Raw genomic sequence first — 13,809 nt, 5'->3', positions numbered from 1 at the left:
ATTCTTCGTGTCAACTCACTCTCTCTCCCTTTTTTGGACTACAACACAAAGGCAGAGTCTACTCCATCTCTGCAGACTCAAGGTAAAAATAATCCTTCACTCCCTTCCTTAGCTGCTTTGTCAATTTCACCTTACTAGGAAAAATATTCCACAAAGGCAGAAGTTAAAAATTCAATCACTTTAACCCTGAGAAGATATCTTAAAGAGCTCAAACACTGATAACATAAAACAGAAAGCTATTTATTCTGCAGTGAAGAAAAGAAACATTCTAATCTTCCCATTTTTCAAATATACTCACTTCTACTAACCATTCCAGAAAGTGCATAAATGTCAAATAGAATAAAAATATTCCAATCGACTTAAAAATTCCTAATAAACACACACACAAAAATGAGTGTTTTCGGTGATCTGGGTGGACCGGGGATTAGGACATCACTGGTGACCTAGAAAGAAGTAAGAAGTGGTTCTGCTAGGGATGAAAGCTAGTCGCAAGATGCTAGCAAAGGAATGTGTGGGTATAGGGGTGAATGTAGCAAATGCGAGCTGCTCTTAAGAGAAATGAGGTGGCAGTTTTCTGGTGAGACAGAGTGGAAGAAAGCTTTCTTCTCCCTCTTTTTTAAGTTAAGAGAAGGGGGTAATGAAGAGCCTGTATTAAAACGTCATGATCCAACATTCAGCAAACACATTCAATATGACATACAAAATATGGTGAATTTATGAAAGAAGCAAATGGCTTTGGCAGAATAGATCAATCATTATAGACATGAAAAAATTTTTTTCTTAAATTGGTTATTTTGGTTGATCTACAGTTGTCTATAGTGGGAAGCCTGCCTTCTGCTCAATTAAACAACACTGGCAGTACCTCAGTAAGGTTTTTAACCACTGAAGGAAGTTAAATAAGCAGGGAGGACGAAAAACACTAGCTCAGGACCAAGAGATAATAATGATGTATAAGAAGGCACAGTGAGACATAAGAAAAAAAGAGACAAAGAGGGAAAGGCTGCTTAAAATGTGCTAGAAGCCAGGAGAGATGAGAAGGCAGTACTGAGTGCCTGTAATTACTGGCCAAAAAACCACAATCACAGTATGTAGGTATAAATGATGCCACAGAGATTATGGTTTTTACAGTTGCCTAGGTACCTAGAATTCTACAACTCAATGCTACCCTCTCCTCCTTTAAATCCCTTTAAAATTCATTTTCTTTGGTTATGTCTACAGAAACAAATGAACATGCTACTATAGATAATAGTGCAAATAACAAATTTTCAATAGTCACATGATTTATCAGACTCTACTAAAAGAAGATATATGTTGATTTCATGCCCATTAATAAAAATAACAGACTGTGCCGCTGTAAGCATGAAGAACTCTCCAGAGAACTGGTGCGGGGGCAGAGTGGGTGGTGGCGGTGTGTGGCAACAATCACCTGTGGAGACTTGGCAAAATATGCATGCCGTAGCCCTACTTCGGGAGGAATAGTTTAAACACATGACTTCCCTTTTCTACAGTTTTAAGTCCCAGATTCTGAGTACAATAATCTTTCTAGGATGATTTTCAGTCTCATACTACTTCGTGGCCACGGGTTTCATCCATAAAGGCCCTCAAGGATTCCGCAAGTACGGCAGAAGTTTAGGAATGTGGAGTAGCCAATGAAAATTAAATTCGAGTATCTTGCTACTTTTCTTTCCTAAATAAAGAACAACAAAATTATTTTTGCTGAAGTTTCTCCCATCTAGATATTTCCTGACTACTTTTTATCCAAGTTTTAACATGGCATGAAGACATTTCTTAACTCTCTTATAAACTAGAATTATATTTCAGAGATAATGAAGGTACTTCTTTTTTTTTTTTTGCAGTACGCAGGTCTCTCACTGTTGTGGCCTCTCCCGTTGCGGAGCACAGGCTCTGGACGTGCAGGCTCAGCGGCCATGGCTCACGGGCCTAGCCACTCTGCAGCATGTGGGATCTTCCCGGACCGGGGCACGAACCCTTGTGCCCTGCATCGGCAGGCGGACTCTCAACCACTGCGCCACCAGGGAAGCCCAAAGGTACTTCTTAAACTTAAGCAGCTAAGGTGCATTTCTCTTCTGATCTTAGCTTATAAAATGGTAGTACTGGATCATTCTGCCTCTACTCCCTTTTTATAACCATAATTTAAAAAATGCACTAGTACGTTAATTATGAAGAACAAACAAAATTTTCATTATAAAAATAATTTGTTACTACCTGGTAGCTCAGAGAAAAAAGAAATGTCCATCTGTCATCTATATTTCTAAGTTTTTAGCATCAAAACTGAATCTCCTGCACACTAAGATAGAAAGCCTGTATCTTTCCTCCATTCTAATTATCAAGAGAAAGCATAGGATGGAGGATAAGAGGAGACTGGGAAAGTAAGGAGACACAAAGACAAGCCCCACCAGCATTGTATATTGCCAAGAGAAACAAACTTTAGTTTCAAGAAACAATTGCCGGCTGTCTGGGAGATGCTCAGGCATCAAACAATAAAGAACAGTCAACAGAGGCAAGAGGCCGAGCATGCTGCTGAGACTGCTTCTCTAATCCCCGGACCTCTAGTAAAAAGGCCAGCTGTTGCCACCTCGTGTAGAGAGTCAGCAGAGCAAATTAACCACGGGAGAAAAAAAGCTGCGGATATTGGAAAATTCTAATCTACCAGCCTCTTTAAGCTACACTGTTTTTAACATTGAGGACATCAAACTATTATCATTAAAATAAGCCTGTGTAATGGTAGCCCAAGTAAAAAGGTTTAAGACTGTTTTCATATTTCATTAGTAGATGAGATAGATGTAAATATGAAATATTTGGTTTTGACTGAAGCATATCTTCTCTTCATGTATAGATGTAAATATGAAACATTCGTTTTGACTGAAGCATATCTTCTCTTCATGTAAAGTACAAGAAATATGAAGAAATACACTGAAGTTTATTATAAAACATTTCAACACTCCCAGACAAGTTCGACAAAAAGCCTCAACTTAGAGTAACAGCCATATGCTCAAGTAAAGATTGTGCATCTGTTACAGCTGGATTTTAAGTCTCTAAGTACAAACACACCACACTGAAAAGCTGTGTCTGAACTTTGGGCAACTTTGATACTACTTACCTATCGCGGAATTCAATTGAGTGTACTTCAAGACAATTTAACAAGTCACATAAAGAAAATTAACTTCCTTCCATCTGTTTACTGGCTTCATTTACACTTCTGGGTTCTCTTACCCAGATGTTCTAATGCTATCAAAGTTTTCATATTGTTTGAAAGTTTAAGCTGCAAAATTTTTTTAGTGTCCGAAGTACAGAGGATGATAATGATCATGATGATTATCACGGTCATAACTAACATGTATGTCTTTTTTGACCCTCTCCGTAAAGGACACTGTTAACTATGGGAGCCTCCAAATACAAAAGACCATTTTATATAATTATATTGTCTAACACCTTGGGGTTTTCTTCTCAAATTAGTTCAGCAGAGTAGTTAAAAGACCTGGGCTCAAATCTTGGCTTTACCGGTTACTATCTGTGTGTTTCTTAGGCTGCCGTTTCTTTTTCTATAACATGAGAAAAATGACTATACCTATGAGACTGCATGTTAAACACATAACCTAATATCTGGCACAGGAAATTTATTCAATATTAATTTATATTCATAAATAGATTCAAGTTTCAATACAAAAATGAAAAGGAATTTATTGTAAAAGAAGAAGAGAACAATCTAAATGATCAGTAATACCCCTTTAATTCCTGGGTATCAGCGATTCTTTGATTATGTACACAGGAAATAGTGAACAAGAGTTAAAAAAGAAACCTAAGCTCTAAACCCCATGCAACTGATATCAAGGTCCAAAAACTCACAGTAAGCTAGGTTGATACGATATTTACAGAGCAAACAATAAAAGAATCCCATGCTGTTCTGATGAAACTCAGTTTAGCAACATAACTAGCAGTTGTTACCAGTGTCCAGACACCCAGTTTCCAGGCTGGGATGGAGAATAAACTCCAAAAAAAAGTCTGTGAGATGTTAGCACTATTACTTAGTTTATATAATGACAATCATAAAATACATCTTATAAATCATAAGCAGATCATTATAGAAAGAAACATTTTAAATTGAGCTGTAACATGCCAATTTTTTCCTCTTCAAAGAAAGCGTTTTAAAATTGCGGTCTGTTTCAGTAAATACATTGGACACATTATTAAAAACTATGCTGGGAATCCAAATAGATTTTAACTAAATTAATGCTGTATTTAAGTATCTATAAAAAATCCTTTGAGATAAAATTCACTATAAAATCAAAAGAATTTCATCAAGGTCATAGTGAGCATATTTAAACACCAGACAGTTCTGAGTATGACCAGACAATGCAAAAAAGGAATAAGGTGGAAAGATTAGCTATGTATTTTACTAAACCATCCATGAGGCAACCCAGTCTTTCAACATATTCAGAGGTCATGTTTTCAAAAGTCTCATTATCTCTAAATTATTTTCATATGATTCCTGATCCACTGTCAGCTATAAAAACAAAATTACTTTTTTACCCTTTTCTCAACAACAGTTGTAAGAATACTACAAAGAACGTTTTTCCTGAATCATTTACTGTCATTATGCCCCACAGGCCCCAAATATTCTGTGTAGTAGCTACAAATAAGGATATTTTCCTAAATAATCCCAATCTAACAAGGTTTAAAAATTAACAGTGAAGTATTACTACCATGTAACCCTTAGATTCCCACCAACTGTCCCATGAATGTCCTTTAGAGCAAAAAGACCTAGTTCAGGATCATGCATTGTTTTCTTGTTCTTTAGTCTCCCTCAACCTGGAACAGTTCCTCAGTCTTTCCTTGTCTCTCATGATCTTGATACATTTTAAAGATTACAAGCCAGTTATTTTGTAGGCTGTGCTTTAATTGGGGTTTTTCTGATGAATTCTTATGATTGAATTTAAGTTATCCATTGAAGGTAAGAAAATCATAGAAGTGACGCTGGGTTCTTCTCACTGCATTCTATAAGGTGGCACACAGTTCTGATTTGACTACTACTGATAATATTACTGTGACCACTTGATTAAGGTGGTTATTCCCAGGCTTCCCCACTTTAAAGTTACTCTTTTTTCCTTTTCAATTATTTTGCATGGAGATAGTTTGTGTGATTATACAAACATCCCATTCCTCATCACTGATTTTATTCATTTACTTATATAATTATCAATTTATGGACTCCTGTTTTATTCAATGGATTATAGCTTATAACTGTCCTTATTTACACTGATGCCCAAACTGTCCTAGTTTTGGCCAACAGGAACGTCTGCACATTGGCTTCTGTATCTTGTTGACCTGTCCCTATCATCCCTCAACTACTTCCTTACTTTCTATATCCTAAGATGTCCCAGGTTCCTCCTGATCTTCCCCTGTTCCACCTATGGAATCCACTGCATCTCCAGAGTCCTGGTTCCTTGTCTGCCTCCTCATCTCATAAGCCTCCTAGAACTAGAAGAGGCAAGCTCTTCTTTCATTTCTTTCATCTTCCTAACTCTAGCTTGTGGCTTCACTTCAATATTGAACACGGTGTATTTTCTCCAGAATATGAGAGAATACCATACTACTTATGTACTCATCTTAAAGGAAAACCAGTCGAAGAATCCCCAAAGTAAAGTGGTGAAATGATTTGAAATTGGGCACGTTTAAAACTGGCAAAATATATGATGCATCAAACTTCTACCAATCTCTACAATAATCTACCCTGTACCATTTTGAAACTGTAGTAAAAACAAACAAACAAAAACTCTGACTTCCTTTCTCTAAATTTCATTAACCAACTTACCATATTCTAATTGAATATGCTATACTAGGAACTTTGATCTGTGTAAGACAGTAGTAACCATTAAACTGTGACAGTTTACTGGCTGAAAGTATCCATGACCATATTCGCAAGTGTCAGACTGAACATAAACAGTAAGGAAAAGGTACTCTCAAGATTTTTTTTCAACTAATGGACAAAGTCATGGCTCATCTCCTTTAGTGTGACTGATGAGGCTGAGTCACTTGTCAAACACTTACTTCCAAGGACATTATTTGGTACATTAACACGACAATAATTATATATATACAAAAGTAGTAAATCATTTCAAGGGAGTCATATGAGTACTTTCTCAGGAAAACATAAGACTTGGCTTGACAATGCACAAATTTGTGTTAGCAATACACTTTCCTTAAACAATCAAATTGGGAGTAGAAAATGATGGGGTTACACAAGACTCTATTATAAAACATGAGAAAAGACATATTTTCTAATCACTTAAAAATGTATATGCTGGTAAAACACATGGAAGTATTTCACTGTCTGATACCTATGTCTCGAGGGATATAAAAGAAATAGATCTGTATACACTGTGATACTGACACATCTCTTCCTGTAACAGTACTAATTTAGCATGAAATTATGAACCAGAAACTTCCAAATGTTTTTTTGAACCAATTCCCCTACCAACCCTGTAAAAAAAAAACTATTATAGTATCATTCTTACAAAGAAGCTAAGGCTGTGGAAGATACCCTAAGATAACACAGCTAGTACATGGTAGTTCAGATTTAAGCACAGGCCTTCTATGAGTTAGCACAGACTTAACTACACCACCAAGGCAGCATGAAAAAACTGGAAGAATAGCAACAGAAGATGGAAATAAAAGTTAAAGTGAGATATGTTTCAAAAAAAGATTACCTAAAGAAAGAAGGAAAAGGAAAAGAGAAAGAAATAGGAAGCTGAGATGGTAGGGAGGAGAGAGAAAGAGAGGACAAGCGGTGGAGGAGAACACGCTGCTCTGGCACACAGCAGAAGACAGGAAAGCGCTGCTTGGTTTCACTTGGATGTTCTAGGGGTTGTATGGTAGTGCTAAATATTCAGCTTAGAAACTGTTTTCAAATGTGAAGAACTGCTTTGGGTTGAGCATGTGCTACCTTCTGGATATCAGAAAATTCATAGATAGTAAATTTAAGTTTACATTGAAAGAAAAAAATACTGTTTCATGAAGTTGAAATAAGGGAAACTTGTAAAAAGGTAAACTCAAACAGAAGCGCTAACCACCAGTATTTTCATTTTTATTTAATAATATTAACTTATCACTGATTTCCTTGGGTTCTCAACTATCTAAGTAAATCTTAATAGGCAATCCAAACATCTTAAAGCTAGGAATTCACTAGCATTCAAAGAAAAACCAAATGTCCCTCCGCACCCCCCCAAAGCCCCCAAAAACAAAGTGACTAACAGGGCCCAGCTACGTTGGGGGCTGAAGGTGGGGAGCCATATCACCCTGGTATAGGTGTTAAAGCCAGACCAGGTGTAAGAGGGTGTTCGTGACCTGCCCAGCAGTGAGGAAAGGATCCGTGTAGGAGGAGAGTCAGTGCAGGTGGCCATAGCATAGCAGGATGAAAACAGTATCTCTACAAAAGCACGGTTGGGCTTCAGGTGAGGAAGAGTCCTTGTGTAGCTGGGCAGGGGGTAGGAAGAATGAGAGAGAGAGATGCCTGGCAGTGTCAGAGCATGAGCTCAGTATAAAGGACTCCATTAGGAAGGGCAACCTGGCACAGAATGTCAGAGCCTAGATGAGGTGGAAAGGGTGTCAACACAGGGTAAGGTATTGTGGTAGTGGCCTGGAGTTGGGCGATAAGAACCGAGCTGGGTGAGAAGGACATTTGTGCAATGAAGGGGACAGTAGCAAGTTTGGTTACATATAAGAGGACTGATCAAAATAAGGAAATATATTAAAGATACGTAAAGCCAGATTTATCACTGTCAGAAAAAGGAATTACAAATAAGGAAAAGGAAAAAATTAGAATGAACTCAGTATTATTAGAGTAAAATGGAAAGCACTGGTGTCAACTTATGGTTTTCAATACAGATATATACATATGATTAGAAATACAGATGTAAATATGTGTATATATGCGCACGCACACACATGGTGTTTGTTCCTTCGCTCCACCGAGTGGGTCTGGGAACAGTGATATTTCAATAATGATGAACATATCTGGTTCCTAGTTCTTGATTTCTAAATCTCATTCTCCAAAAAGGGAAGCTTGGTCAGGGAAAGCACAAGATAAATATGGAACATCTTGTGTGGAAGGACAATATTAGGACAACAGGTGAAACTTGCATGGAGTCTGAAAATTAGATGTAGTAATTTATCAGTGTTATTAACATCCCGATTTTGATGGTTGCTAGGAGAAAATTCTTGTTTCTAAAAAACACATGTTAAAGTACTTGGAACTGATGGAACTTCAGGTCAGCAACTTTCAAACAGTTCAGGCGGAAAAAGCTCTTTGTACATACTTTTCTATAAGTTTAAAATGAGATGGAGAAATAAATGGACATGCAGAAGGTGAAAAGGCAGTGAGATGGAGGGCAGGAAGGATTACTTACTGAGGTCTTCAGCCAGTTGAACTCGTTTACCAGTAAGCAATTTTACCTTCTTCTCACTATCTTCAGCAAAATCTTCCAGTACCTCTTTAACATTTTTCTCTAATCGCCTGACTGTTTAAAGTAAATAAAGAAATATGAGAAGCATGATTTTTATGAAGGCACAAGGATGATAAAATTAACAATATATGGAGAGCAAGTTCTTATTTTTCTCATCATGATAAATCTATTATTAAGTTCAGACTTCTCAGTTATAGGGAGAATATCTACCTGTTATGCAGTACTTTTATCAACATGAAACTAACACATATCCTCAGAGAAAGTCCTATTCTTAAGCCCTAACATTTTAATGGAAGTACAGATTCCCCAAAAAACCTAAGTGATGCTTAGGAGTCCTTTCCTAACAGAGTTTTTGTGTAATGAAGAAAGACTCCTGGTATGTTTACCTCCCATCTTTTTCAATTATGGTTTATTTTCATTACTATTTTAAAGGCAAATTATAATTTTTGGTCTTCTAATAAATCTAATATTCAGGAAATATTTTGGCATCCATCTATTTAAAATGAAATGTTATTACTGTTATTTTTCATATCAAATTAGAAAGTGCTCCTTCTGTGGCTTACCTTCAGTGTTTGTAAGTTGCTGTCTTAAAGTATTTGCAGTGATAGCAAGCATTCGCTGTATTCGCCAAAACAGGACAACATCATTGCATTCCAACTGAAATATTAGGTAATAAAGGTTACCAGATGCAAACTTAAAAATGAAAACCACAATCATGAACACATTAAATTCCTGAAGTCAGTACCTACAGCCTCTGCTTTAATAAAAAATAATCAGATTTACCTAATACATATATTCCTCTTGTAGATAGGACCTACTGCATTTTTTCTGCACAGGAACCACAAAGTTCTACGTGATTTGGGTTTTATTTGCACCACAGCTTTGTTTTGATTCCAATGACAAAGCAAGTAAACTTGGGAAGTAGAGAATTTCATTATGTTATATACAAGCAGAAGTTCACAGAATATATCCTTACTTAGCGTTTAGTTCAACTAACAATCATGTTATCTTACATATGCCCTTAGGCTAAGCTCTGTTCTTTGAGTGTACACTCAAGCCATTTTTGAAATTCAGCTGCATATGCAAATACATTAACGATGTTTTAAAAAAGCTTATCCTCTGGGTGAGGAGTAAAACAGGGGTAGGAGATTAAGTAGTACAAACAACTATGTATAAAATAAATAAGCTACAAGGATATATTGTACAGTGCAGGGAAATACAGCCAATATTTTATAATAACTTTAAATGGAGTATAATCTATAAAAATATTGAATCACTATTCTGTATACCAGAAACAAATATAAAATAGTAAATCAACTATATTTCAATTAAAAAATAGCATATTCCTTTTTGAAAGCAAGGGAAAAAGCAAGAAAGCAAGAAAGAAAGAGAAAGAAAGATTATTCAATAGAGAGGTCTTACTAACAATGAAAATCATGCAAACAACTTGCCAATTTTTACACAGGCACGTTTAAACACAAATTTCTTTTAAGCTGCTGAAAACGCAAAAGAAAAACATTTTAGGGATCTCAAATAAGATCGCTGATTAACAGAGCTCTTTCAGAAGGACACTTTAAAAAGCATTTATCCTTGTATGAAAAAGCTCAAAATACATTAGTTTACCGCCACCTAGGGGTTACTTTGTAAAATGTGACATTAAAGTGCAGTTGTCCATTCTAAGAACTTTCTACAGTTCTTTTAAAGAATTATTTAAAGCAAGATTTTCATGGAGGAAGCTTGCACAAGCCTCTTAGATAGCCTCATCCACCAAAGGGCAGACACCAGAAACAAGAACTATAATCCTGCAGCCTGTGGAATGTAAACCACATTCACAGAAAGACAGACAAAATGAAAAGGCAGAGGACTATGTACCAGATGAAGGAACAAAATAAAACCCCAGAAAAACAATTAAATGAAGTGGAGATAGGCAACCTTCCAGAAAAAGAATTCAGAATAATGAGAGGGAAGATGATCCAGGACCTCGGAAAAAAGAATGGAGGCAAAGATCAAGAAGATGCAAGAAATGTTTAACAAAGACCTAGGAGAATTAAAGAACAAACAGAGATGAACAATACAATAAGTGAAATGAATAATACCCTAGAAGGACTCAATAGCAGAATAACTGAGGCAGAAAAACAGATAAGTGACCTGGAAGACAAAATAGTGGAATTCACTGCTGTGGAACACAATAAAGAAAAAAGAATGAAAAGAAAGAAAGACAGCCTAAGAGACCAACATTAAACACACCAACATTCTCATCATAGGGTGCCAGAAGGAGAAGAGAGAAAGAAAGGACCTGAGAAAATATCTGAAGAGATAACTGCTGAAAACTTCCCTACATGGGAAAGGAAATAGTCACCTAAGTTCAGGAAGCTCAGAGTCCCAGGCAGGATAAGCCAAAGGAGGAACATGCAAGAAACTTAGTAATCAAGTTGACAAAAGTTAAAGATAATGAAAAAATATTAAATGCAACAAGGGAAAAGCAACAAATAACATACAAGGGAATTCCCATAAGTTTGTCAGCTGATTTCTCAGCAGAAACTCTGTAGGCCAGAAGGCAGTGGCACAATATATTTAAAGTGATGCAAGGGAAGAACCTACAACCAAGATCACTCTACCCGGCAGGGATCTCATTCAGATTTGACAGAGAAATCAAAAGCTTTAGACAAGCAAAAGCTAAGAGAACTCAGCACCACAAAACCAGCTCTACAACACATGCTAAAGGAACTTCTCTAAGTGGGAAACACAAGAGAAGGACCTGCAAAAACAAACCCAAAACAATTAACATAATGGTAATAGGAACATACATATTGATAATTACCTTAAATGTGAATGGATTAAATGCTCCAACCAAAAGACACAGGCTCACTGAATGGATACAAAAATAAAACCCATATATATGCTGTCGACAAGAGACCCACTTCAAACCAGGGACACATACAGACTGAAAGTGAGGGGATGGAAAAAGATATTCCATGTAAATGGAAATCAAAAGAAAGCTGGAGTAGCAATACTCTTATCAGATAAAATAGACTTTAAAATAAAGAAAGTTACAAGAGACAAGGAAGGACACTACATATGATCAAGGGATCAATCCAAGAAGATATAACAATTATAGATATATATGCACCCAACATAGGAGCACCTCAATACATAAGGCAAATGCTAACAGCTATAAAAGAGGAAATCAACAGTCACACAATAGTGGGGGACTTCAACACCTTACCTACACCAATGGACACATCATCCAAACAGAAAATTAAAAAGGAAACACAAGCTTTAAATGACACAACAGACCAGATAGATTTAATGGCTATTTATAGGACATTCCATCTAAAAACAGCAGATTACACTTTCTTCTCAAGTGCACATGGAACATTCTCCAGGACAGATCACATCCTGGGTCACAAATCAAGCCGTGGTAAATTCAAGAAAACTGAAATCATATCAAGCATTTTTTCTGACCACAATGCTATAAGATTAGAAATAAGTTACAGGGAAAAAACCGTAAAAGACACAAACACATGGAGGTTAAAAAATATGCTACTAAATAACCAAGAGATCACAGAAGAAATCAAAGAGGAGATCAAAAAACACCTAGAGACAAATGACAACGAAAACACGACAAACCAAAACCTATGCGATGCAGCAAAACCAGTTCTAAGAGGGAAGTACCTATGGGATGCAGCAAAACCAGTTCTAAGAGGGAAGTTTACAGCAATACAATCCTACCTCAAGAACCAAGAAAAATCTCAAACAAACAACCTAAAGTTACACCTAAAGGAACTGGAGAGAGAACAAACAAAACCCAAAGTTAGTAGAAGGAAAGAAATAATAAACATGAGAGTAGAAATAAATGAAATAAAAACAAGAAAACAATAGCAAAGATCAATAAAACTAAAGCTGGATCTTTGAAAAGATAAACAAAATTGATAAACCTTTAGCCAGATGCATCCAGAAAAAGAGGAAGAGGACTCAAATCAGTAAAATTAAAAATAAAAAAGGAGAAGTATTACTACAAGCAACTCTATGCCAATAAAATGGACAACCTGGAAGAAATGGATAAATTCCTAGAAAGGTATAACCTTCCAAGACTGAACCAGGAAGAAATAGAAAATATGAACAGACCAATCACAGGTAACGAAACTGTGATTAAAAATCTCCCAACAAATAAAAGTCCAGGACCATATGGCTTCACAGGTGATTTCTATCAAACATTTAGAGAAGAGCTACATACAAGGGAATTCCCATAAGTTTGTCAGCTGATTTCTCAGCAGAAACTCTGTAGGCCAGAAGGCAGTGGCACAATATATTTAAAGTGATGCAAGGGAAGAACCTACAACCAAGATCACTCTACCCGGCAGGGATCTCATTCAGATTTGACAGAGAAATCAAAAGCTTTAGACAAGCAAAAGCTAAGAGAACTCAGCACCACAAAACCAGCTCTACAACACATGCTAAAGGAACTTCTCTAAGTGGGAAACACAAGAGAAGGACCTGCAAAAACAAACCCAAAACAATTAACATAATGGTAATAGGAACATACATATTGATAATTACCTTAAATGTGAATGGATTAAATGCTCCAACCAAAAGACACAGGCTCACTGAATGGATACAAAAATAAAACCCATATATATGCTGTCGACAAGAGACCCACTTCAAACCAGGGACACATACAGACTGAAAGTGAGGGGATGGAAAAAGATATTCCATGTAAATGGAAATCAAAAGAAAGCTGGAGTAGCAATACTCTTATCAGATAAAATAGACTTTAAAATAAAGAAAGTTACAAGAGACAAGGAAGGACACTACATATGATCAAGGGATCAATCCAAGAAGATATAACAATTATAGATATATATGCACCCAACATAGGAGCACCTCAATACATAAGGCAAATGCTAACAGCTATAAAAGAGGAAATCAACAGTCACACAATAGTGGGGGACTTCAACACCTTACCTACACCAATGGACACATCATCCAAACAGAAAATTAAAAAGGAAACACAAGCTTTAAATGACACAACAGACCAGATAGATTTAATGGCTATTTATAGGACATTCCATCTAAAAACAGCAGATTACACTTTCTTCTCAAGTGCACATGGAACATTCTCCAGGACAGATCACATCCTGGGTCACAAATCAAGCCGTGGTAAATTCAAGAAAACTGAAATCATATCAAGCATTTTTTCTGACCACAATGCTATAAGATTAGAAATAAGTTACAGGGAAAAAACCGTAAAAGACACAAACACATGGAGGTTAAAAAATATGCTACTAAATAACCAAGAGATCACAGAAGAAATCAAAGAGGAGAT

The 13,809-nt window shown here is 36.4% G+C and overlaps 1 protein-coding gene across 9 annotated transcripts in view; it reads right to left on the bottom strand.

Moving 5' to 3' along the window:
- The window catches only part of OPA1 (OPA1 mitochondrial dynamin like GTPase), a 95,424-nt gene that overhangs the window by 18,146 nt on the left and 63,469 nt on the right, over window positions 1-13,809 (bottom strand). For all 9 annotated transcript variants that reach the window (XM_024752090.1, XM_024752094.1, XM_024752092.1 and 6 more), the window contains 2 exons: window positions 9,047-9,140; window positions 8,427-8,537 (listed from right to left, as the gene is read on the bottom strand). In XM_024752090.1, coding sequence (XP_024607858.1) covers window positions 8,427-8,537; window positions 9,047-9,140 — 205 coding nt within the window. The remainder of the gene's footprint in view (window positions 1-8,426; window positions 8,538-9,046; window positions 9,141-13,809) is intronic.

The sequence above is a fragment of the Neophocaena asiaeorientalis genome, unplaced genomic scaffold (genome assembly GCF_003031525.2).
Source record: "Neophocaena asiaeorientalis asiaeorientalis breed wild unplaced genomic scaffold, Neophocaena_asiaeorientalis_V1.1 scaffold293, whole genome shotgun sequence".
NCBI classification, from domain to species: domain Eukaryota; kingdom Metazoa; phylum Chordata; class Mammalia; order Artiodactyla; family Phocoenidae; genus Neophocaena; species Neophocaena asiaeorientalis.
The sequence above is the reverse complement of the archived record's forward strand: the minus strand, read 5'-3'. Positions and strand labels throughout refer to the sequence as shown.